General features: G+C 41.7%; 1 protein-coding gene across 22 annotated transcripts in view; it reads left to right on the top strand.

The window, feature by feature from the left end:
* The window catches only part of SORBS2 (sorbin and SH3 domain containing 2), a 218,724-nt gene that overhangs the window by 140,781 nt on the left and 53,103 nt on the right, over window positions 1–24,840 (top strand). For 21 of the 22 annotated variants that reach the window (XM_075258987.1, XM_075258861.1, XM_075258853.1 and 18 more), the window contains 5 exons: window positions 6,116–6,248; window positions 14,281–14,453; window positions 20,454–20,520; window positions 21,999–22,043; window positions 23,882–24,074. In XM_075258987.1, the coding sequence (XP_075115088.1) occupies window positions 6,116–6,248; window positions 14,281–14,453; window positions 20,454–20,520; window positions 21,999–22,043; window positions 23,882–24,074 (611 nt within the window). Of the gene's footprint in view, window positions 1–6,115; window positions 6,249–14,280; window positions 14,454–20,101; window positions 20,363–20,453; window positions 20,521–21,998; window positions 22,044–23,881; window positions 24,075–24,840 lie in introns of those variants that run through there. The other variant, XM_075258979.1, reaches the window with a different exon arrangement.

Raw genomic sequence — 24,840 nt, forward strand, 5'->3', positions numbered from 1 at the left:
TGTCGCGATGAGCCCCATATCTTTGATCTGGGGCGGTGATGGTGTTCCCTGCATAATTACTGTCACCACTTTCACTGCAGCACAAACAAGTCCCTAAGCGATGTACCCTACTATTAATCTATTTACCATTCACTATTGCAATCCAATGATGAATTTATCCTGGATTAATTCGATTTTTTTATCTGTTTTATATTCCTTTTGTAAATTGTGTTTCTAGATAGACATACATATACAGTCCTATGAAAAAGTTTGGGCACCCCTATTAATCTTAATCATTTTTTTTGTTCTAAATATTTTGGTGTTTGCAACAGCCATTTCAGTTTGATATATCTAATAACTGATGGACACAGTAATATTTCAGGATTGAAATGAGGTTTATTGTACTAACAGAAAATGTGCAATATGCATTAAACCAAAATTTGACCGGTGCAAAAGTATGAGCACCCTTATCATTTTATTGATTTGAATTCCCCTAACTACTTTTTACTGACTTACTGAAGCACAAAATTGGTTTTGTAACCTCAGTGAGCTTTGAACTTCATAGCCAGATGTATCCAATCATAAGAAAAGGTATTTAAGGTGGCCAATTGCAAGTTGATCTCCTATTTGAATCTCCTCTGAAGAGTGGCATCATGGACTACTCAAAACAACTCTCAAATGATCTGAAAACAAAGATTGTTCAACATAGTTGTTCAGGGGAAGGATACAAAAAGTTGTCTCAGAGATTTAACCTGTCAGTTTCCACTGTGAGGAACATAGTAAGGAAATGGAAGACCACAGGGACAGTTCTTGTTAAGCCCAGAAGTGGCAGGCCAAGAAAACTATCAGAAAGGCAGAGAAGAAGAATGGTGAGAACAGTCAAGGACAATCCACAGACCACCTCCAAAGAGCTGCAGCATCATCTTGCTGCAGATGGTGTCACTGTGCATTGGTCAACTATACAGCGCACTTTGCACAAATAGAAGCTGTATGGGAGAGTGATGAGAAAGAAGCCGTTTCTGCACGTACGCCACAAATAGAGTTGCCTGAGGTATGAAAAAGCACATTTGGACAAGGCAGCTTCATTTTGGAAACAAAAATTGAGTTGTTTGGTTATAAAAAAAGGCGTTATGCATGGCGTCCAAAAAGAAACAGCATTCCAAGAAAAACACTTGCTACCCACTGTAAAATTTGGTGGAGGTTCCATCATGCTTTGGGGCTGTGTGGCCAATGCCGGCATCGGGAATCTTGTTAAAGTTGAGAGTCGCATGGATTCCACTCAGTATCAGCAGATTCTTGAGAATAATGTTCAAGAATCAGTGACGAAGTTGAAGTTACGCCGGGGATGGATATTTCAGCAAGACAATGATCCAAAACACCGCTCCAAATCCTCAGGCATTCATGCAAAGGAACAATTACAATGTTCTGGAATGGCCATCCCAGTCCCCAGACCTGAATATCATTGAACATCTGTGGGATGATTTGAAGCGGGCTGTCCATGCTCGGCGACCATCAAACTTAACTGAACTTGAATTGTTTGTCCAAAATACCTTTATCCAGGATCCAGGAACTGATTAAAAGCTACAGGAAGCGACTAGAGACTGTTATCTTTGCAAAAGGAGGATGTACTAAATATTAATGTCACTTTTCTGTTGAGGTGCCCATACTTTTGCACCGGTCAAATTTTGGTTTAATGCATATTGCACATTTTCTGTTAGTACAATAAACCTCATTTCAATCCTGAAATATTACTGTGTCCATCAGTTATTAGATATATCAAACTGAAATGGCTGTTATAAACACCAAAATATTTAGAACTAAAAATGATTAAGATTAATAGGGGTGCCCAAACTTTTTCATAGGACTGTATGTGTATATATATATATATATATATATATATATATATAATTTGCCTCAACATTGAAATTGCAACACCAACAAGGACAAGCCATATGGTTATGAAAATCCAGGGCAATGGTATTAGGTATTGATAACATCTGCTAATGATCAAATTTTCAAGCACCTAGTTTCAATCTCTGGTATGTAGGAGGGGTATAAACGTCCGATTAAAAAAGTAAGGTATGCAAAGTTTTTTTTAAACGCATCAAACCTCAAAAATTGGATCAAACGCTGTTAAATGATTTCCTTCTGACAGTCGCCATGCCAGATATTGCCACCTGTCACAAAGTGACGCTAGGTTCACACTAGCGTTCGGGTCTCCGTTCTGTGGTTTCCGTCTTCTGCATGCAGAAGACGGAAACCTGTCAGATCGGGTCCGGCCGTGAGCGCTGGTGAGCGTTTTATGCTCTCCGCCGCGAAACCGTTTTTTTAAAATCAGACACAGAGTACTGCATGTCCGACTCTGTGTCCGATTTTAAAAAAATGGTTTCGAGGCGGAGAGCATAAAACGCTCACCGCCGCTCACGGCCGGACATCTTTCAAACCCATTCAAATGAATGGGTATGAAATAGTCCTGCAGGTTTCCGTCTCCTGCCTCTGTTTTGTGCAGGAAACGGAAACCTGCAGAACGGAGACCGGGTGCAGATGTGAACGAGCCCTGAGAGTTGCAGAATCCTTGAACTTGGTTTATCACTCTGGCAGATCAATCTTAGGCAAAGATGTCAGCACTGACTGTCCAAGGTCGTATGTTCTAGTGGTTAGTTAACAATGACAAACTTCAATGTCTGCAAGAGGTGCATAGAGACGAACCTCTGTGCGAATGAATCCTCTCATTGGAAGAATGGTGCATAGTGATCTATTCTGTACTGCAATTGAAATTGGAGGTCACATCCTAAGCCTAGGAGAACAGTGTTGGGTCTCATTGGGTTATGAGCAACAGTTGTTCCATTGATCTCACACCACCACTCTCAAAGACTATCATGGTACATGGCAAGACCGCAACGGAGGCTGGAATGGACACATTTCCCTATCTTTGACACAATGATAGCCAGAAATTAGTCTGGAGATCACGTGGGCAACACCATGGCGAGGCCTTCACTAGAAAATGTCAACCGATTTTCCTGGGATTATGGTATAGGGTAGCATAATGTACAGTAGCTTCAGGTACACTAACAGTTTGGCATTACATTGATTTGGTCATTAAACCACTGGTACAGCCATTTATCTTAAGTTTTCCAGGAGTGATTTTTAACAGGACAGTGCCAAGCCACATGTTGCTACCATGCCCTGCAGCCTCTCCAGATGTGTCTCCCATTAAGCACATCTTGGACATTTGGTTGGCAATTGCATAGGGAGCTGCCAGCAGCCAGTCTTTATGATGTGCGTGTCCTCAGACAACCATTGAGAACTGTATTGACTGTATTATCTGTATGTATCTCTGCACGTGGGGCTCCTATTCAATGCTTAATAAATAGAGATGTTTTGAATATTTTGTTGCCATTTTTTTTTTTTCATTTACACCTTATTAACATGCCTATTGATCCTGTGATCTCCAGAGTTCCAAGACTATTCCTTCTAGGTGTTGCAGTTTCAATGTGTGTGTATAGATCTATCTATCTATCTATCTATCTATCTATCTATCTATCTATCTATCTATCTCCTATCTGTCTGTCTATCTCATATCTATATATCTATCTAACACATATCTATCTAGTGAAGTGGCGCGCAATCTGGCACGTATACACGTGTCAGCAGTTTGCGGCCGCAAAATTACGTGCACAAAATTACGCACCGTATATGATCATAACTCCCATTGAAATCAATGGGATCTTTTTGAGCGCGCAAACTGCTGACACGCGTATACGTGCCAAATTGTGCGCCACTTTACACCGTGTGAACTCCCCCTAAGTTTAGTTACTATAGTCATGGAATAGAATACAGAAATGCCTATAGTGAAGGAACATGCTGTTATATTTTGTACTGGAAAATGAGTAAAAATAGGGAATGGCACTAAAAATCAGCATCAAATCATTATATTATAATTTGTAGAATATAAAAATGCTTTTGAAATATTCTACATTTCTGAAAATTGATGATCACCGTAATCTCCCACGGCCCGTTTTTTTGCTGTGTTGTGTTTTCAGCCTATGAAATATAAGCATTCTTGGACTGCTTAGTATTAGGGTGTGCATTCGACCATAGAAAGTCAAATATATCTCATTACAGATTAGTCTTCAGATTCTCGTTGTTCCTTTTGTGACTACAAAACTGAAATGCCGAGTAAGCTTTATCTAATATGGTGTATCTCCAGGCATAAATATTTGCAGTGATAAAAGTAAAATGATATTTGTCTATAGTATTTCATGTGCCCATGAAGGAATCTGAGCTTTGTAATGCATTTCAATGTATTCTTCTTAACAAGTCAATTTCAAAGGGAGTCTATCAGAAGTTTTAACCCCTCAACAGGTCAATATAAATGTCCTGGGGGTGAGGGAAATGCAGTCAAATTCATTGTTCAAACAGCCGTTCACAGCACAGTACACTATACAGTACAGCACATGTAAACTATACATGTATAGTTTGTACATATACAATGATTATGAACCTCACTGACAGCAGGGAGTGATACAGGTGTATTATCTACAATGCTCTATAGATAACAAGTACTAATCACATTTGCACTTTCTGCAGTGACTATTTCAAGGTGAATACTTGACAATTGGAGTTTAGCACTTTACCCCTGTGATGTGTTTGTTTGGTTTAATAAAGTCACCAGCATAAGGATAAAACCATTTTCCGTGCCTTGGTAACTGCTGGGGTTGAAAGCATAATCCTCGAAAAGTGATTTTGCAAACTGTGCGCAACACAATAAATGCTATAACAGCTGTGGGAACAGCGAGCAATTGCAGCACATTGACCTAGCCTGCCGCTATTGTTAATTGCTTTCAGTCTGTAGGGATATTCTCATTTGTCAAGGAGCATGCTGCATATACCGTTATTAATGTTCTGCGTATACCAGCTGCCTGCATACAGGACTTCTATAGGTCACGGGGATGATTAGGATAAATAATATAGGTCATTGGGATCCCACAATCACTGTGGGCCTAAACACTTCTTATAATTCCCATACGCGTCATATTTCTAATTTACTTCTTACAATGTGAACAAAATTTTACTCTGCATGAAGCATTGACCATGTAGTATTAACTATATAATACAATGATACGTGTTATAAATGATGCTACTACCACATACCAATGGTTGGTATCGGTATTGTGTAGTTGTGTAACACGCTGTAATACCAGAACCAAGACTTTTCTTTTCTTGCACTTTGATTTTTGCAGATCCAAGAACACACAGGTTATGGCACATGTAATAAACCTCTCTAAACACTCAAGACTCACTCACATGAAATAGCGGGTATCACTACTGTATATACAGATAACACTCTTGGACTAGACTTCTGATTCCTTATGGCAGAGTAGTTGCTTCCCAGAATGATACTGGACAGCTCCTTGCACCAACTCACTCCTCGTACCAACTTGTTCTTTCTAGTGTGTGCCTTTGCCCTGGCCTAATCCAAGCGTCACACCTTGGCTAGTGCAGGGTCATACCTCGAGCCACTGCAAAGATCTCCTCTAATGGTATAACAACTTAGCACAGCCAATGTTCTGCCCTCATAGGTTACCTGCAAATGAGACACAACACAAGTCACTTTGCATTATTATAAATAGTATATCTGGGAAATGATGACAAAGAAATGTAACCTTAAGGAATGCCAGCCTGTCATGGACAGGGGCTCTATGTATGGCTATCTCCACTTCCTTAAGGAAGTAACCATTTGCCTCCTTACAAAACTGGAACTAGAATACATTTGACCATACCTGTTTGATCGGAAGGGACTGACTACTGGGATTCAGCAATGCATTTATCTGAATGTTATTGAATGGGCTCACATAGAGCTGGTACATATTACTGGTGATCTATTATAATATATTGTGCCGTGTGTGGTTTGGTTTTGGATTCTTTTCATTAAATCTTAACATACTAACACATTTACTCCCTGCATAGTGAATATGTCCCGCTAAATGAATGATAGTTTTATGGTTCTTTTAGCTGGCAAGACTTGATTTTCTAAGCAATATATAGATAGATAAGACTATCAGTGCCTGCTCTGCAATATGATCCTTTAATACATGTGCTTTAACATAACAAATTTCTTCTTTTTTTGTAACAGATTCCAGTCACAGTTAATGGGAATTCAGGAAGCCCAGCCAGTCCCATGAGTCACTTTCAAAGACCATTCTCCCCGACATACCCATCTCCGCCATCACACAACTCTTTGATCATGCAAAACAACAGAACATTAGGTGAGTTTATACCACATTTTTGTGTTATATGCAGGTTTTAAAAACACAATTTGTCTGCAATGTGTGGATGGGATTAGCCAGAATCTCATTCACTTTGCTGGTAGTGTAAAACGCAGCGTTTATTTCTGCTGCTTCTCCATGATGTGGGGCCTTAGCTTTAGTCTTCACAGTGCATTGTAATTTTTTTTATTCATTCATTAAAAGTAAGGAGAAGCTCAGGGTAATGCGCTAGAACTGAATTGGTAGCAATGATGGTTCTTGCTACTTTCACATATCCCTGTCTATATTTTAGATTTTCTTTGAATATTTATATTTGGCTTACATCCCACACATGTTTGAAGGCATATTTGAAGAGCAGTACTGTACATTGACTTTTTCGATTGCTGCCTTCCGTCAAGAGGTATATCTTTCTGTTTTGTTTTTTTTGGAAAGCGTGCCAATTTTTATAATATTTATTCAGTAATATGACTGTTTTCACATTCACATCGATATTAGAGATGAGTGAGTAGTACTCGATCGAGTAGGTATTCGATCGAATACTACGGTATTCAAAATACTCGTACTCGATCGAGTACCACTCGCTATTCGAATGGAAAAGTTTGATGCAGAACCAGCATTGATTGACCGAATGCTATACAGTCGGCCAATCAACGCTGGTTCTTCTCCTACCTTTAGAAGTCTTCTCCGTGCAGCTTCCCCGCGGCATCTTCCGGCTCTGAATTCACTCTGCCAGGCATCGGGCCTGGGCAGAGCCGACTGCGCATGCCCGCTTGTAGTGCGGACATGCGCAGTCGGCTCTGCCCAGGCCCGGCAGAGTGAATTCAGAGCCAAAGATGCCGCAGGGACGCTGCACGGAGAATACTTCTCGGAGGATCCAACCCGACCCTCACTCATGGACTTGGTAAGTATAATTTGATCGAATGTTGCCTACCCCTGAAACGAGCATTTTCCCCCCATAGACTATAATAGGGTTCGATATTCGATTCGAGTAGTCGAACATTGAGGGGCTACTTGAAACGAATATCGAATCTCAAACATTTTACTGTTCGCTCATCTCTAATCGAGATGTTTGTATCAGGTTTGTATAAGGTGCCATAAGGTTATGGGGTGTTCCAGGTCCCACATTCTAACCCCTCCAGATACTTAAAATAATATACTCGCATCTCCATTTGACCCAGGATCCTACAGGGAGTTTCCATATAGGTCCCTGGTGTTTCTGACCTTTGGCCCACATGTCAGTGATGTAGCCAATCAGTGGCCGGTCAGTGATGTCCCGTTCAAATGTAGCATCATTTCTTAGCCACTGATTGGCTGATGCGTTCACTTGCGAGCAGAATGTTAGGAACCCCCAATGGAGACTATCTGCTGGATCCCTGGCCAACAGAGAGGTGAAATCCAACAGCCCATTTCTCATCGTCCCAGATATCTCCATTCGTTGGACAGTCAGGCTGACTGATATATCACAAAATTTATTTATGATGCAAATACTGCTGGTAAATCAAAGTTGTCTGAAAGTTTAGTTACGCTTTAACTTTTTTAACCTTAACTGTGTTTTCTTTTTGTAAATATCACATTTTTATAGGATACGTTCACTGCAAAACCTGGTAAAGTGCCAGTTCAGCTCACAGAGCGAAAATGTTTCTTTCAGTTCTATTATAAACTGCAGTGTGGCTTTTTGCCTTCTGTAGATGACCACACGGAGAAGTTATGGCCCGTGGATAAGTTGTAAAATTTTTATGTATGTTTATACTCTATGTAGAAAAATCTGAGTGTGGTTCACCATGCAGTGTTAGAATAAGTCACTACACTGCTCCATTATTCAAGTCATAACATTGGTAGTGTGTTACATTACAAGTGATAGGAGCGGTGCAGCAGATCCTTCCACTACATAAGTAATCGGTATAAGAAAAAATCAACTTTGGCCTGGAAACCCCCTTTTTAATTTGTTCCTGTGTTCTGTCTAACCTTAAAGTCTGCATCACAGGACTGAATGTCAGTGGGTAGATGTAGAAGGGTGGATCTGGAATAGCATACATAGCATGCGTGTTTATTCTAGAACAAAGAAGGACACATATTAGGTTTAACTGAGGTAATGATTTTTTTTTTTCATATTTTCAGCTCTCAGAAGAACTGGAAAGTTGCTGATAGTGATGTATAAATACAGCGGGGTTTTTACAGGGCTTTGCTGTAAATCTTTAGTTATTTGTATTATTTATTTTTCTAGTACCAAAAAAATCCAAGCCCATGTGCTGAAAATAGTGTGAATAAAAAAAAAAAAAAAAGAAGTTAACTCACTTGTTATGGGACCTCAGGTTTCAGTAGATGTACCTGTCCCTGGTCATTCTGTTTGTGGTGAGGTGACCAATGCAGGCAGTCGCTGGTCTCAGCGATGACCTCAACACAAATGGAAGATGGCCACTGAGACCAGCTGAGATTAAATGAGTGAAAGCCTGCAAAAGGAACCTTAAAGGGGTTAGCCACTTTCAGACCAAGTAGTCACAAACCTAATAAAAATGTTTTAATGTATAGTGTTTGGTTCCTCCTAATTTAATGGGGTTGTCCACTTTCAGACCAATATTGAGAGACCAATGTTATTGTTTGTACAGTTTTCCTATATACTTTCTGTATAAAATCTTCAGTTTTCTTTATAAATTCTCTGCTTGCTGTCATTCATTTGGCTTACTTCCAGTGGATAAAACTCTGACCATGGTCATGTTATATGTGGTCGATGGTCATGTGATGAACACACAGATGCACGGCTCGTTATAGTCACAGTACTACTAGCCCATCCTAACCAATTCCATCCACCCCCAACGTTTCATACTTACCTATCTTCCGGTCCTGGCCTTCTGGGCACGGGACATCACTTCATCTGCTACTGTGCAAGCCAGCACTCCACTGTGATGTCCAAGCCCAGAATGTCTGTACTGGAAGACAGCTAATTATGATGTGGTGGGTTAGTATAAGTGACGTTGTGTTCCTCCCTTCCCAAAATGGAATGTCACCAGAAAACATGCCTGGGACAGTCACATGGCCACCCCAGCGATCACTTTAAAAAGGACCTTTCACCATTTTGCCCACAGGCAGTTCTATATACTGCCGGAAAGCTGACAGTGTGCTGAGTTCAGCGCACTGTCGGCTTTCCCGATCTGTGCCCAGTGTGAAGAGCTTACGGTCCCGGTACCGTAGCTCTTCTATGGTCAGAAGGGCGATTCTGACAGTTAGCCAGAGACTTCCCTCCCTCTGCTCCCAGTACTCATCCATAGACGAGCATTATCAGGGAGGGAGGGGGCGTTCCTCCCGGCTCTCACAGCACAGCGCGATTGGCTGTGCTGTGAAGAAGGACGTCTCTGGCTAACTGTCAGAATCGCCCTTCTGACCATAGAAGAGCTACGGTACCGGGACCGTAAGCTCTTCACACCGGGCCCAGATCGGGAAAGCCGACAGTGCGCTGAACTCAGCACACTGTCAGCTTTCCGGCAGTATATAGAACTGCCTGTGTGCAAAATGGTGAAAGGTCCTCTTTAAATATAGTTTTTGGTACACTAAGTAATTTAGAAGGTAGGTGGGGGAGGGGTGGGTGTTTTAGCTTAGATTAGAAATATCAATTTATTCTGGGCAACCCCTTTTCGCTAGGAGGAACTAAGCACTATAAATTTAAACATTTCTATTAGGTTTGTAACTACTTGATATTAGCACATAGAGATGGCACATAGAGCCATGCAAGCACTTAGCCATCTCCGGTGGTCCTCATTTAAAAGAATGGTGCAGCACATACTGTCTGACCAGCTGCTCCTTTAAAAACTGGCGTGACAAACACCCCAGTTCTAGCGATTCATGGGCATCTCAACAGTGGATAAGGGGTAACTTGCTGTAGCTGAATAACCCAATAGATCAAGGTTGGCTCCAAGGTCAGCTTCAATTTATTTATTTTTTTCTACTGGACCCTGCGGCTTTGTGAGCGTGCCATTATTCTGTGGAAACATTTGCCCATCCCGGGGTCTCCCTGGTACTCAGATTGACCTATCCCTGGTGACGTGTACTTTCTAATTCAGATGCAAGGTGGAGAAATACTATAACAATGAGGTGTATGGCATCCTCCTTGCACAGTCCTTTGCAAGGACTATGTGCTGTATGTAAGACTCTGCATTCCAGGTTCTCCACCTGCCAAGTTATTTTCCTTGCCATAATTATAGTCTTGGTGATTTGATTTCTTCTTCCAGTTTAATGAGAAGTGGTAAGTGCAATTATCAGTGTAACAATAGTATGGATGGGTGTAAAGAGGTGTGTCGGGAGGCTGCTCCTATGTGAATATGTCCTGTGTGTCGCATCAGGAATGTGCCTAACTTCAGTGTAACTACAAAGAGTAGAATCTGAGACAAAAGAGACCTCTGATATTCTGCCAGAATCAGACAATTGGCTTCTGCGTGCGCTATTTGAAACACTTATTGTTCCTGACGTTGCTTTTCACTGGCCTCCAGGGCCCACCCTAATTTGTATAACCTTTTATACTCGGGAGCTGAAAAATGAAATGTTCCATTGTGGTGCAGGAGGATGTTGTGCGACTACTTAGGGTAATGAATGATGGGAAATCTTTATACTCCTCTTTAAAGACTGGCAATAAAAAAGATCCTGTGTCATGGCTCTAGAGGCGTAGTAAAAACTATGTTAACCTCTCTGGTGGTGTGATATTTAGTTTCACAAGTGATGTTTGATGTCTGTAGTTATTTTATATTCTCTCAGTCCAATGTATAAATCCTGTCCACATCATTCTGTCTGTGCCGTAACATCTGGTGGATAGAAAATAACAAGCTGCTCATCCTTTTCTTTAGGAATCCCTTGACTTCTCCTTTTCTTTTATGTATTATGATGGCAGGAATTTTAACAATGATTCCTGTTCTAGATAAAATTTTCACTTGTCATTGAAAGACAGATAAAGGATGAAGACTAAAGCTTATATGATAAGGTAAAAAGACAGGAAGGAATATGACAGGACTAGACTGGATCAAGGCAACAAACACATGTATAAATAGACAGTGTTAGACCTCACACACATGGCACAACCATGTGCAAGAGGCACTTCAGCTGTGAGTCCTCTGGAGCATATGATGTTGTACTGAGCACCATGTTAGAGATGTTCACCCATAGAAGCTTGCTTCTATAGAGAATTACAACCTTAATACATCATCCAATGGAGCATACCTCAATTTACTAGTGCATTCATAAGGAATCTATCTGAAATCTTTATAACATAAGATAAGATAATCCTTTAATAGTCCCACCATTTTGTTACAGCAGCATGAATAATACAGTAATATAAGAAGTAATTCAAGAAAGAACACATACAAGCTCATAGCAGATATAAATTATACTAGAAGTCATAGCAATTAGGAAGAAAAAAAGAGAGACTCAGGATCATTTAGTTCTCTGTGAAGAGTGATCTCTGCTTAGCCTGATGCTGATTATACAGCCTGACCGTGGTTGGGAGGAAGGATCTCCGATAGCGCTCCTTCTCACACTTGGGGAGAAGCAGTCGGTCACTGACAGTACTTTCCAGTGCTATCACGGTCTCATACATGGGTTGGGAGTTGTTTTTCAGCATGGAGCTCACCGTGAACAGTATCCTTCTGTCACCCACCACCTGTATTGAGTCCAGGGGGCTCCCCAGGACAGAGCTGGCCCTTCTAACCAGCCTGTCAAGTCTTTTTGTGTCCTTGGCTGGCAGTGGCGGATCCAGGGTTTGCGGGGCCCTGGGCAATTGACTTTGGCGGGGCCCTACTTACTGGGGGTCTCGCACTTCTAACCTGTACTTCCCAACTGTTGAAGACTAGAAAGAGGGAACAAAACGTGCTGTGCGCGCAGCACGCCGCAGCAAATTAGGCCCCGCCCACTTTTATGTTGACTCCACCCATTCTCATTCAATTTTCATGTGATTCCACACAGTATAATCCTCCTACAGTCACCCGTAAATTATATCTCCCCCCCATTTTCATATACACCCTTCATCTACCCCTAGTTTCATGTCCCCCCCTCTATCTCTGTCCCCAGTTTCATGCCATTCTCTCCCTTTATCTGCCCACAGTTTCATTTGCCCCCAGTGTCATGCCATTCTCCCCCCTTCATCTGCCCCAGTGTCATGCCGTTCTTCCCCCTTCATCTGCCCCAATGTCATGCCATTCCCCCTTCTTCATCTGCCCCAGTGTCATGCCATCCCCCCTTCATCTGCTTCAGTGTCATGCCGTTCTCCCTCCCTTCATTTGCCCCAGTGTCATGTCGTTCTCCCCCCTTCATCTGCCCCAGTGTCATGCCATTCTCCCCCTCTATCTGTCCCAGTGCCATGCCGTTCTCCCCCCTTCATCTGCCCCAGTGTCATGCCGTTCTCCCCCCTTCATCTGCCCCAGTGTCATGCCATTCTACCCCCTTCATCTGCCCCAGTGTCATGCTGTTCTCCCCCCCTTCATCTGCCCCAGTGTCATGCTGTTCTCTCCCCCTCTATCTGCCCCAGTGTCATGCCATTCTCCCCCCTCCATCTGCCCCAGTGTCATGCTGTTCTCCCCCCTTCATCTGCCCCAGTGTCATGCTGTTCTCTCCCCCTCTATCTGCCCCAGTGTCATGCCATTCTCCCCCCTCCATCTGCCCCAGTGCCATGCCGTTCTCCCCCCTCCATCTGCCCCAGTGTCATGCTGTTCTCCCCCCTTCATCTGCCCCAGTGTCATGCTGTTCTCCCCCCTTCATCTGCCCCAGTGTCATGCCATTCTCCCCCCTCCATCTGCCCCAGTGTCATGCCATTCTTCCCCCTCCATCTACCCCAGTGTCATGCCGTTCTCTCCCCCTCTATCTGTCCCAGTGCCATGCCGTTCTCCCCCCTCCATCTGCCCCAGTGTCATGCTGTTCTCTCCCCCCCTTCATCTGCCCCAGTGCCATGCCGTTCTCCCCCCTCCATCTGCCCCAGTGTCATGCCCTTCTCCCTCCGTTCATCTGCCCCAGTGCCATGCCGTTCTCCCCCCTCCATCTGCCCAGTGTCATGCCGTTCTCACACACACACACACTCACCATTCCTCGTTCCCCCGCAGCTCTCTCCCTCATACACATATTGTAGCCGCGATGTGATGACGTCATCACATCGCGGCTACAAATGCTGGAGCTCAGCGTTAAAGCAGGAGCTGAGCTGTGACAGCTCCTGCTTTAACGCTGAGCTCAGTTGGAATCGGGACATGCCGACCGGGATCATTTTGTTAGGTCCCGGCCGCGCCGCGGGGCCCTGGGCGGTTGCCTGGCTCGCCCGGCCCTGGATCCACCCCTGTTGGCTGGTATGCAACTCCCCCAGCAAGCTACTCCGAAGAAGATGGCTGATGCTACTACAGAGTTGAAAAAGCCCCTAAGAAGTGTCCCTGGACTTCAAAGGCCCTCCTGAGCCTCCTGAGCAGATAGAGTCTGCTGTGGCCCTTTCTGTGCAGCACATCCATGTGATCAGCCCAGTCCAACTTATTATTCAGGAGCACACCCAGGTACTTATAGGTCTTGACTATCACAATGCCCGTCCCCTGGATGTCCACTGGTTTTGGTGCATAACTCCAATCACTAAAGTCCACCACCATATCTTTGTTCTTCCCGGCATTAATCCTGAGGTGGTTCTGCTGACACCATTCCACAAAGTCCCAGTTTAAGTCTTTGTATTCCCTGTCGTCTCCATCTGTATATATGCCTCAGTAGGATATCTGAGGTATATACAGACAGAGTAGGGCCCATAGACTTCTGCAGGTAAAGCATAAGTAGCATATTGGGTGCTGAAACTAACAGAATTGATTGCTCCGGCATGATGTAGAGAAAAAATTCCAACTGCACTGGAATCAAGGGAACTGCACTGCACTGCAAGGATGCAAATATGTGGAGCTGGTAAAAGGTCCCTTTAAGTGAATCTTTTTTCTGAAATGGAGATGATTTTGTGTGTGTTGTTTTTCCTTGATAGTACTGCATTGTAATCTGGTCAATAAAAATATCATCTAAATTATTATTATCTATTGTGTTGCAGACTCTACTGAATCCTTCTCCCAGCAGTATCAGTCAGAAGTGATCCGAAGCAGCAGCACTATACCAATCTGCAGGACCTCAGAAGAAGAGAAAAAAGTCACTGTTATTAAAGCACCACACTATGCAGGCATTGGACCTATCGATGAATCAGGAATACCAACGGCCATTAGAACGGTAGGAGTGTAAAATTATTACTTGTCTTTAATGGTTGCTGAATTCAGTATTCTCCTTGTAAGTTTATCAGGCTACTAGTTTCAATATACAGATAAAGAGTTTTGAAAAGATTTCTCAAATGTTATTGTATGTGAAGTGTATCACTGATTGTGCATAAATCAATCGTATAGGGAGAGATAAGAAACTTTGTTTATAGCCGGAGGTACACTTTAAACCACTTTGTAAATGCATCATATTACCACCCATGTACTGACTGTAGTCCAGAGCTGTATTCACAAGTCTGCTAGCTTAGTGTCTGCTGAGAGCTTGCACTTAAGATTTGTATCCTTAGGTGTGCAGCATAATAGCGTCTCAGGCAAGCTGTTCAGAAAGTATGTTGACTGCTTCATGGACTGTTTTCACTAATGAGCAGCAGAATTATGATTTCAGCTGTGAAGTCTTCTATGTACTGAAATTGGAACACAAACAAGACAAATGATGCACTGTATGTATGAAGTTACTCAGGTTTATTATTTGTAGGCTATGTACTCTATGTAAAATAATGCTCAGAGGTCCAGGCATGATTCAAACTAAACCCTATAGTTTAGTATTTACGTGGCCATTGTGGTCAGTGTTGGACTGGCCCACCTGAGTACTAGAGATTCCTTTGGTGCGCCCAGGCTCTAAAACAATAATGGTCGAGCAGAAGACACTCGAATTTAAAGGGTACTATAATTTCCTGGGGGTTGTTGGAGGATGGACCCCCAGAATCATTTAATTTGGTGGGCCCAAGGAACCTCAGCCTGACACTGATTCTGCTGTCTTAAGGAAAAAAAGATTAAAGATGTTACCTGATTTCTAAAATTGATGGCCTTTCCTATTTGAGAGTCTAATAGTTACTACAGTGCTGCGCCATTGCTCTCCCAGGCTTCCTCAGTATTGGTGATCTGCCGGAGTCCCAGGTGTCAAATCCTTGCAGATCTAATCTTGATGGTCTACTCTAAGGATAGGTCATTAATCTTGCAAACCAAATAACCCCTTTATAGGGGGTATTCTGATCACAACAATTTCCCCTCCCTATCCAAAGGGGAATAATGGAAGTCTTGCTGATCGCTGGGGGTTCAACCATTTGGCCCCTATCCTGTGGTGTAAGAATAACTTGTTGTGACTGAACAACTTTTAAATCTGATATCATATTTATGTTCCCGTCATTACAGACATGAGAGACAAAGATTGGGATAAAACTGTATTTTCTTTTAAATGTAGCCTCACTCCAGCTTGCTAGGTGCCATCCATATCTTTTCTAGAAATCATTACCTGCCAGGTTATTTTTCTCTCTGACTATGATTCAATTTTTCTAATCCCATGATCCACTTTTAGCCTGAAATATCTCGAGGATACAGTGAAGAGAATTTATTCTTTATATCTTTTTTTTATTTTTATTCACGTTGGTTTAAGATATAATTTGATATATTTCTGAGGCAGTAAAGATTACTAAAATAATTCCCTATATATGTGGAATACTGCACTTGTACAATAACCCTGCAGCATGCCCAGTTATTATCATATTACTATTATCTATTATACTATCACTGTTATCAGTGAAGCCAAAACTGGTTTTGTATAAAATCCATAATTCTTTACTTGGTTTACTTCGCACACGGTAAGACAATTAGATTATTATTATTATTATTATTTTTTTTTTTTTTTTAAATCTTCACTTGTTTTGTGGCTACCATTGGCTTGACATCCATCAACCAGTTTAAGGCTAGCTTCCCATGCTATGCTTGTGGTGCAGCTACATAAGCTATGGCTGAGTTCTCCCTGTGCAGTTTTTAAGGGCTACAACGTTTTGCAGCAAATTTATTTATTTTATTTTTTTTTTGCAAAATTATGACACAGTTTGAGAAGCCATAGCTAATGCAGCCAGATAAAACAGATGGATATTCCTGAGGATACCAAGGCTGGGCTGTGGTGATGGACTCCCTTTATGCACAAAGCAGCACTAAAAATTCTCAAAAATGGTTACAATATTAGTTATGTCTCATCTGTGGTATCCAAAATGGAAGAATTACCTGTATTAGAGAACAGGGTAGGATGCGCTGCACAGAAAGGGTCACAGCAGGCTCTACCTGCTCAGGAGGGCCTTTGGAGTCCAGGGGTCACTTGTTAGGGTCTTTTTCAACTCTGTGGTAACATCAGCCATCTACTTCGGAGTGGCCTGCTGGGGGGGGTAGCATATCGGCCAGGGACAGAATTAGACTTGACAGGCACAGGTAAGGGCTCGTTCACATCTGCGCCCGGTCTCCGTTCTGCAGGTTTCCGTTTCCTGCATAAAACAGAGCAGGATACGGAAACCTGCAGGACTCTTTCATACCCATTCATTTAAATGGGTGAGAAAGCTGTCCGGCCGTGAGCGGCGGTGAGCGTTTTATGCTCTCCGCCGTGAAACCGGGATTTTTAATCCGGACACAGAGTCGGACATGCAGTACTGTGTGTCCGGATTGAAAAAAACGGTTTCGCGGCGGAGAGCATAAAACGCTCACCGCCGCTCACGGCCGGACCCGGGCTGTGCTATCCGTCTTCTTGCATGCAGAAGACGGAAAGCACAGAACGGAGACCAGAACGCAGGTGTGAACCTAGCGTTAGAAGGGCCATCTCTGTCCTGGGGAGCCCCCTGGACCTAGTACAGGGTGACAGAAGGATACTGTCCATGGTGAGAATAAATCCCACCCCATGTTCTACAGGAGATTTCTTTGCAGCAGTAACCTCATTATCTGCACTGGCAACATTACAATGAAAGATAACATAAGGAGGACCATAATTTATAATAGGTGATGTCACAGTTTATCTACTCCCCCTCCCTGCACAGTGACCTCTGCATAAGTCACAGAGCATGTCTGTAAAGGTCTCCCATGGAGATCGGTCATATACATACTAATGCGTCCATGTGGCTACTGTAAATAGTTTCTCTAAATGCTGTTAACAATAGTTTAGGCAAGATGGCCAACTCAGCAGCCAAGTACAGAAAGTAGAATTTTAAAAATGGGAATGTATATTACAAAAACTTTCACCAAACACCCCTCGACACGATAGTAAAAAAACAAATCATGCTAGTATAAATATATTGAAGTTTTCCTGAGGTTTTACCATGTAATATTATGTAAGTCTATACAGTGACCAATGAATGTTAATGAAGCTGAGATGGTTTGTAGAGATGAGCGAACACTGTTCGGAACAGCCGTTCCGAACAGCACGCTCACAGCACGCTCCCATAGAAATGAATGGAAGTGGCGGCACGCGGATGGTTAAGCGGCCGGCCGCTGGCAAAGTCTGCATGCCAGGTGCTTCCATTCATTTCTATGGGAGCGTGCTGTTCGGATCAGCTGATCCGAATAGTGTTCGCTCATCTCTAATTTATTATTCAGGGCTGCAATATTGCCCTGATTTCAACTTTCCTATGGTCTGCATTTATTGGCTATTGCTCTCCCAGACACTAGATGGGATTTACTATTCTCTCTACATAGCTGGGAATCTGTTCCTTTTGGAATAGAAATACTAATTTGGCAATTAAATCCGCATCATGATAGTAGACTTATTAACTGAGTCATGCATGATGTTAAGGATGCTGCCCTCTAGAGAGCAGCATACAGAGTACACTGTTCTCCTAATTCCATCCTGGAGAATAGATTTGCATATTTTTTACCCATAATCCCTAGCGGAGCAGGAATGACTTGTAAGTCTCTGTACTGCCTATGTAGGCACACACTCTCCCTAATGTGTACGATTACACCTAGTTGGGAATAGTTGTGGCACATATTTGGTACACAACCCTTTCTTGGTTGACATTTTTTTTCTTTTTTTTTTTTTTTTAAATGAAAGTAGGTTGAGCAGGGACGCCTTGGCCCGACAAATTTACAATAACACATTAGAAAACTGCTGCGAGTTATATAGGAAATAAATGCCAGTTTCCTTTCTGGCACAGAAATGTGCTTGAATTGGTAAGAAGCCGCAGCCTCTTGGTAATGTATGCAGCGTTAGCGCACGTCGGGGACTTCATTCAGACTAACAGAGAGAACATTTAGTCTTAATAAATTCCCCTCACTAAATCTAGGAATTACAGCTTACAGATTTTTTATAAGGTATTCTGCACACACCTTGATGTGTTAAGTACAAAGGTATTCTGCTACCTGATGGGAGGGTCAGAAATGTACTTGACAAGAGCGGCATTTTATTATTGTTTTCATCATTACACTAATAACCTTGTAGCGTTATGTCATTCTTCTAAAGCTGAACCCGTCCTGCTGATCTCTACAATATCTAGCTACATTTTTTAGCAATCGGGTGTCTAAGGTTAGTTGTTATACCAAAGTGATGATACCAAGTGATACCTAGCTTCATATTTTTGTCACTTTGGTCAGCTTCAAGTTCGTTCGTGAGATACGGGTCACATGTCGGCTGAATTTACTAAACTAACCCTATGCCAGGACCTAGTCTCCCAGCATCATAGTAATCTATGGTGATAAGGACTTCCAGCTTTCACTTGTCTCTTCTGTCCCCGTATACAATACATGATTACAGCATGGGACAGTAGAGTCACAGAGAAGTAGGGACTTTTAGCATCAAAGATCACTCTGATACTAAGAGTCCGGGTTCTGACTAATGGTTCAGTCTGGGAAATACGGCCCGCATCCAGTCCATATCTCATGGACTAAACCCACTTATTTAAAGCTGGCCTTTTTGTTGTTTTCTGACATTCCTTGGACTTTCCTCTAAAGCAGATGGAGCCAAATACAGCCCTTGAAAGAGTTAATACAATTGACACCAGAATGTGGAGTAACATATAGCACAGATCCACATCGGCTCTTATCTGGTATAGAAATGATTTTCTGGCACAAAAATTCTACAACATGCGCTAGCATGCAGATTTTAATAAATTCTTACTCCAAGAATTTTTTTTTTTTTTTTTTACAAAGATTGGCAAATAAATGAAGTCTTAGTAAATCAACCCTATTGCTTACAAAATACCCCCTGTCCATATATCCTATTAGTGAGCCCCCTGTATAAGTCAGACTGAAGAGTCACTATGCAGCGTCTTGCCCTCCACTGTTCTCAAGATGTCCATGTCTCTGTATGATCACTTACTTATTTCAGTGGCCATATATGATGTTATATTTCCCCAGCAGAAGTCACAGTAAGGGACGATAAAGAAAGGACAACAAAATCTTCTTTATTGCAGCATGCAAGAGAGAAAACTGTATATAGACAGGTATTGATAGTTTCACCATGAAGTATGTGGCCGCTAGACATGCTAGGCCCTGTAGTTATGTTATAAAGTCATTGAAGGGAGAAATTATTACATAAAGGGGCTTAAGATTCCTCCCGTCACACTCGGTGAAGTGTGCAATGAAGTGTACAAGGCAAAACAAGGGATTAAAAAGACAGACATTTTATCATCACATATACCCAGAACATATATAGGAATTGCAAAGAAATTGTCCACTACTACGTAAACCGCAAGAAGTACTTTGATCATAACTTGTATAGTCAGAATACCTCTGCACGTCACATTGAATGCTGCTATCTCATTGTAAACCCTTTCACTGCTGGAAGCTTTAGTCCACATGTCAGCCAAAGGAATGTTTTTCTTGTCGGTGTTCCTAAGGCAAGTAAGTTTTTGATAGATGAAAATAATGAACTGCATTGACTAGATAGCACCAGTAAAAATGTGGCCGGTATTGCAGTACAACAGGTTGGATGAGTTCTTCTTGCATTGTACTGAATAAAGATTTCAGTCTGCCTATAAGAAGATCGCCTAGATGAAGAATTGATCTCACCGGAGGCAGAGTGTAGGAGTCGGAGACATGGATTCTCAAAGAGATCATTCACAGTCAGTATCTAGCGATCTAGCAGCCCTTCTGAACAAATTGGTAATTTGGTGTATTTTTATCCTATTGGATGATTTCTTGATGATATTTTGCTTTTCATAAATAATGTACTTTTGCTTCTCTTTCTTACCAGACTGTAGACAGACCGAAAGACTGGTACAAGACAATGTTCAAGCAGATTCATATGGTCCACAAGCCAGGTATGTGAATGCTCAGTGCAGCGATTATTTAGAGGACATGGACTGCATTGTTTCTTACACCTTAAGGAAATTTCCACCTGAAACCTGTTATCAGATTCTGCACAGAAGTTACACAAACACATTCTTATATTACTGACATTGTTTACTTAAAATGGTGTTTTATCTACAATTTGGTCCATTTCTCCTTGTTGTCTACAAAATGTTGAATCAGTGGTTTGAGTTCAAAGCTGTGTCGTAGTCAAGTAGATTAGGTACCTAACTGTAAGATGTGCAGGGGTTGTGGTCGCACCTGGGCACTGGTCTATCCGTACCCCATATGAAGATGTTGGTACTATAAATAACATGTCGGGGCAACACGGTGGCTCAGTGGTTCGCACTGCAGCCTTGCAGCGCTGGAGTCCTGGGTTCGAATACCGCCAGGAACAACATCTGCAAGGAGTTTGTATGTTCTCCCCGTGTTTGTGTGGATTTCCTCCCATTCTACAAAGACATACTTAAATGAAAATGAAAAAAAAAAATTGTACATTGTGATCCCTATATGGGGCTCGCAATCTACATTTAATATATATATATGTAATAGTTGGGGGCTTTTATATAGATTGTGCACTGAGACCCAGGGCTTCAAGATATACTTCTGAAATAGCTATCCTCTTATTATGTTGAAAGTCATCGTTTTGTTGAAAACTAAATTTGTCACTTATACAAATGAAAGGTAACCATTTTTTGTCCTGACCCACAATTCATGAATAAAACCTATAGCTTCTATATAGCACTGTATGCAGTTTTTAAGGGTCAAAGACATCATTTTAAGCTTTTAAGCTTGCGCTGCCCTATTGCATCTTTAATAGCTCTTTGACGCATCAAAGAGCCTAAGGGCCTAAAATAGCTGATTTTATATATATATATATATATATATATATATATATATATATATATATAATCAAAGCACTCATTACCTGGAGGGTATATACAGAATCATATGTAGCCAATGATTTGTATTGTGACATCCCATAGAATAATGATATTGTCTTTGAAAGTCCAATGTCCTGAAAATGGTAAGCTCTGCTCACAGAAGATTCATAAAAATTCACCAGACCCTATTGAAATTCAGGTCTCCGATCAAGGCGGGTAAAAGTAAAGTCACAAATCACCATTACATCTGTGAAATATTAAACAAGCTCTTATGGATATTTCTTCTCGAGAACTCGCTGTATTTATGTGCGCAGATTATCAATGGGACTTGAGCTTAAAAGATGACCCCCGCCAATTTCATTGTCCAGAGCCTTGAAATGCAATAATATAACAAGGACAAATCTCCAACAAGGAGAATGTATGAATATGCTATTATTTTAAGGTGAGATGAGCTGTGAAATGAGCTGAACCATGAGACATAAAGGAGAAGGTGGAAGTAATTCTCAGCCAGTAGTGAATGTGACTCTGACATATTAGAGGACTCAGAGATTCTGTTTGTTTTACAGACAATGACAGTGACTATTCCAGCTCATCTTATGCATATAATACCGGTGAGTTACCCAATGCATGTACACAAATGTAAGTAGGTTATTTGTCAGAAAGAATGGCTCATTGTGTAAGAAGTTATGTACTGTGATTCTCTGTTGACTTTACCATGCCCTAATAAACTGCAAAACTAGCCGGGATCTCTCTGTACAGCTTCATTGTTCTAAGCCCAAAACTTTCTACACTTTAGGTTTTACCAGAACTAAATGGAGTTGTCTGCTTAAGGCTATGTTCTCATCTGCCACAGTGTCTCCATTCTTCTGGTCTGTCACAGGACCAGAAGAACAGAAAAATAGCCTGCCTAATTGACAGCAGTGGATCCTGAGGGACCCCATTGTCTATATTGGGGTCACTGGATGTCCATTATGTTTTTATAAACATTGCCGGATGGACAGATGGATTAGCAGGATTTTTTTGCCCAGGTTTTCTGATGGAATCTGCACTGGAGGCCCTGAGATGGCACAGGGCCGTAACTAGCCTTCTCAATTTATCCTATTAGGGCATAATTATTTAAAGGGGTATTCCAGAATACAAAACCTGACTCCCATTGAAAGTAAAAATTCTCAGTATATAATTCTTAAATCCTGACAGTAGCTTCTAACATATTCACTGCTCATTTGCTAGGCCACAATGTAATATATATATATATTAGCTTGCTACTTCGGGATATGACCTGTAATTCAGCTTGCTGGTCGAGCATGCCCAGTTGCAGCACTAGCAGCTATAGGAGCATGAATTGGCAAAGAATGGGTGGAACTGAAACTGGAAATTAATAACAAAGGCTCCATGGCAAGGAAACACAATATGAAATACATAGGAGGGTGAGACTTATTCTATAGCAGTCAGGGGGATACAGGGGAGGTCACCACCCAAAATAGATGGTAGCAATGCAAGATGGGAAATGTAATTCGCTGTTCACTCTTGCTAAAGACAAGCCCGCTTTAGCCGTGCTGAGGTGGAGCACATAGGGATCAACAGTGTTGCAAAAAATAAATTCTACATATTTGGGATACAGTATTACAGTTGTCCTGTTACTCCATGTGTGGTGACCCTGTAGTGGTCGTCTAGGTTTCTCATCTCTACCCCAGAATATAGACAGACAGTAGCGCTCTCCGATTTCAGTTTATCTCTTACAGTGCTTTGTTCCGAGTGTCAGCTAGGCTATATGGAGAGCTAGTATATAAATATATACATAAAGTACTATTTATGGTTTAGGAGAGGTCTAAACTATATTTATTGTATATTGATTATCACCTTCTTAAGAACATCACAAGCACATTCACCATTGTAGCTATTAATAAAGTTACAATACAAGTTATATCACATGTGAAACTCCGCATGCAAATATTAATAGCCTTAATGAGTGTCTTCCTTGTTTACTTGAGTGTGTTGTGGTCTGGAGGAAGATGTCTTTTGTTGTGTTAAGATCATTTACATTGGATGGAGACATGGCGTTGGCTTTGTAACGTGTCAAAATAATATAAATGATTACAAAATAACATATTTGTTGTATAAGTCATTGGCTGTGGCAGTCATAACTGTGTGTCGGGAAGTGAGAACTGCGGGGAGGTGTTGGAACTGATGTGGCCGTAGTTTCGTGAGGTTTTTTTTTATTTTTATTTTGTATACCAATTTTTTTTTCTTAGCGGACAACCACTATAACAATTGCTATGTGATGTGTACAGACTGTTGTTACAGACCGATTGTAATGTTTTTAAATATAGTTCCATAGGCGTGTGTGTGTGTACAATGTATATCTATGTATAATCCATATGCTTGTATACCCCCATGGGGTCCTGTATGATGTTGTCTCTAATAGATATTCTTATCTATGTGCTAACAGATAACTACAGCTCGGCATCACCTGCCTATTCACACCCTGCTGCAAAGACACAAACCTACCGCCCTCTGTCTAAAAGTGTATCAGACAATGGCACAGATGTATTTAGAGCTTCATCCCCATTGCCGCCTCCTCCGGTACCTGTGCTTCCTCCATCCGTGCCTCATCGCATGCGGGAGGTGACCTCTCCTGAGAAGTAAGTCACAAATATTCATTTTCTTTCCCCTCTCTGTTCTTCCTGCTCTGAAAAGTCATATGTGCACAGTTACTTGATGGTTTTATTACACCACCCCAATGTAGTTTTCAATTGAAGTTGTTTTAATACTCAGTGATATCATTGATGAGGGTGAAAAGATAATCTTTATCTCCAAAAATTTCAAAAATGCCTTCCAGATCCAATTTTTATACATTGTACAAGTTTATTGAGAATTTCATATACTTGGAACATCAGAGTCACATTCATATCTCTTAACAGGTACAATGTAAGATATTGCTCTCTTAAAGTATATATGTAGCCCTATTGCTGACTTTTTCCATTGATGGCTGTGTTATAGGGGCTGTATACATTGCTTACAGATGAATATAGATTTAGTATAATTTATTCATCAAGTTCTTCCTTTGTATTTGGGCAGCATTCACACTGAGTAACGCTGGCGTTTTTTGTGCTTATTGTGGCACGTAGCGCCGCGTAAACGCCGCGTTTGCACCGCGCTATTTTGCGGTCGCGTTGTACGGCGCAAACGCGGCGTTTACGCGGCGCTACATGCCACAATAAGCACAAAAAACGCCAGCGTTACTCAGTGTGAATGCTGCCTAACATTTATAAAAAATAATCTATGAGACTAAACAGTGCTATCCAGATCACTGGTCTGTGGCCATTCTTGCAAATTATATGTATTATATTGTGCAGTTTTACAGATTATTAGTATAACTGGGCTGTACTGTATATTTCCAGGCCATCC

Source organism: Leptodactylus fuscus, chromosome 1 (assembly GCF_031893055.1).
Source record: "Leptodactylus fuscus isolate aLepFus1 chromosome 1, aLepFus1.hap2, whole genome shotgun sequence".
In the NCBI taxonomy this organism is placed as follows: Eukaryota; Metazoa; Chordata; class Amphibia; order Anura; family Leptodactylidae; genus Leptodactylus; species Leptodactylus fuscus.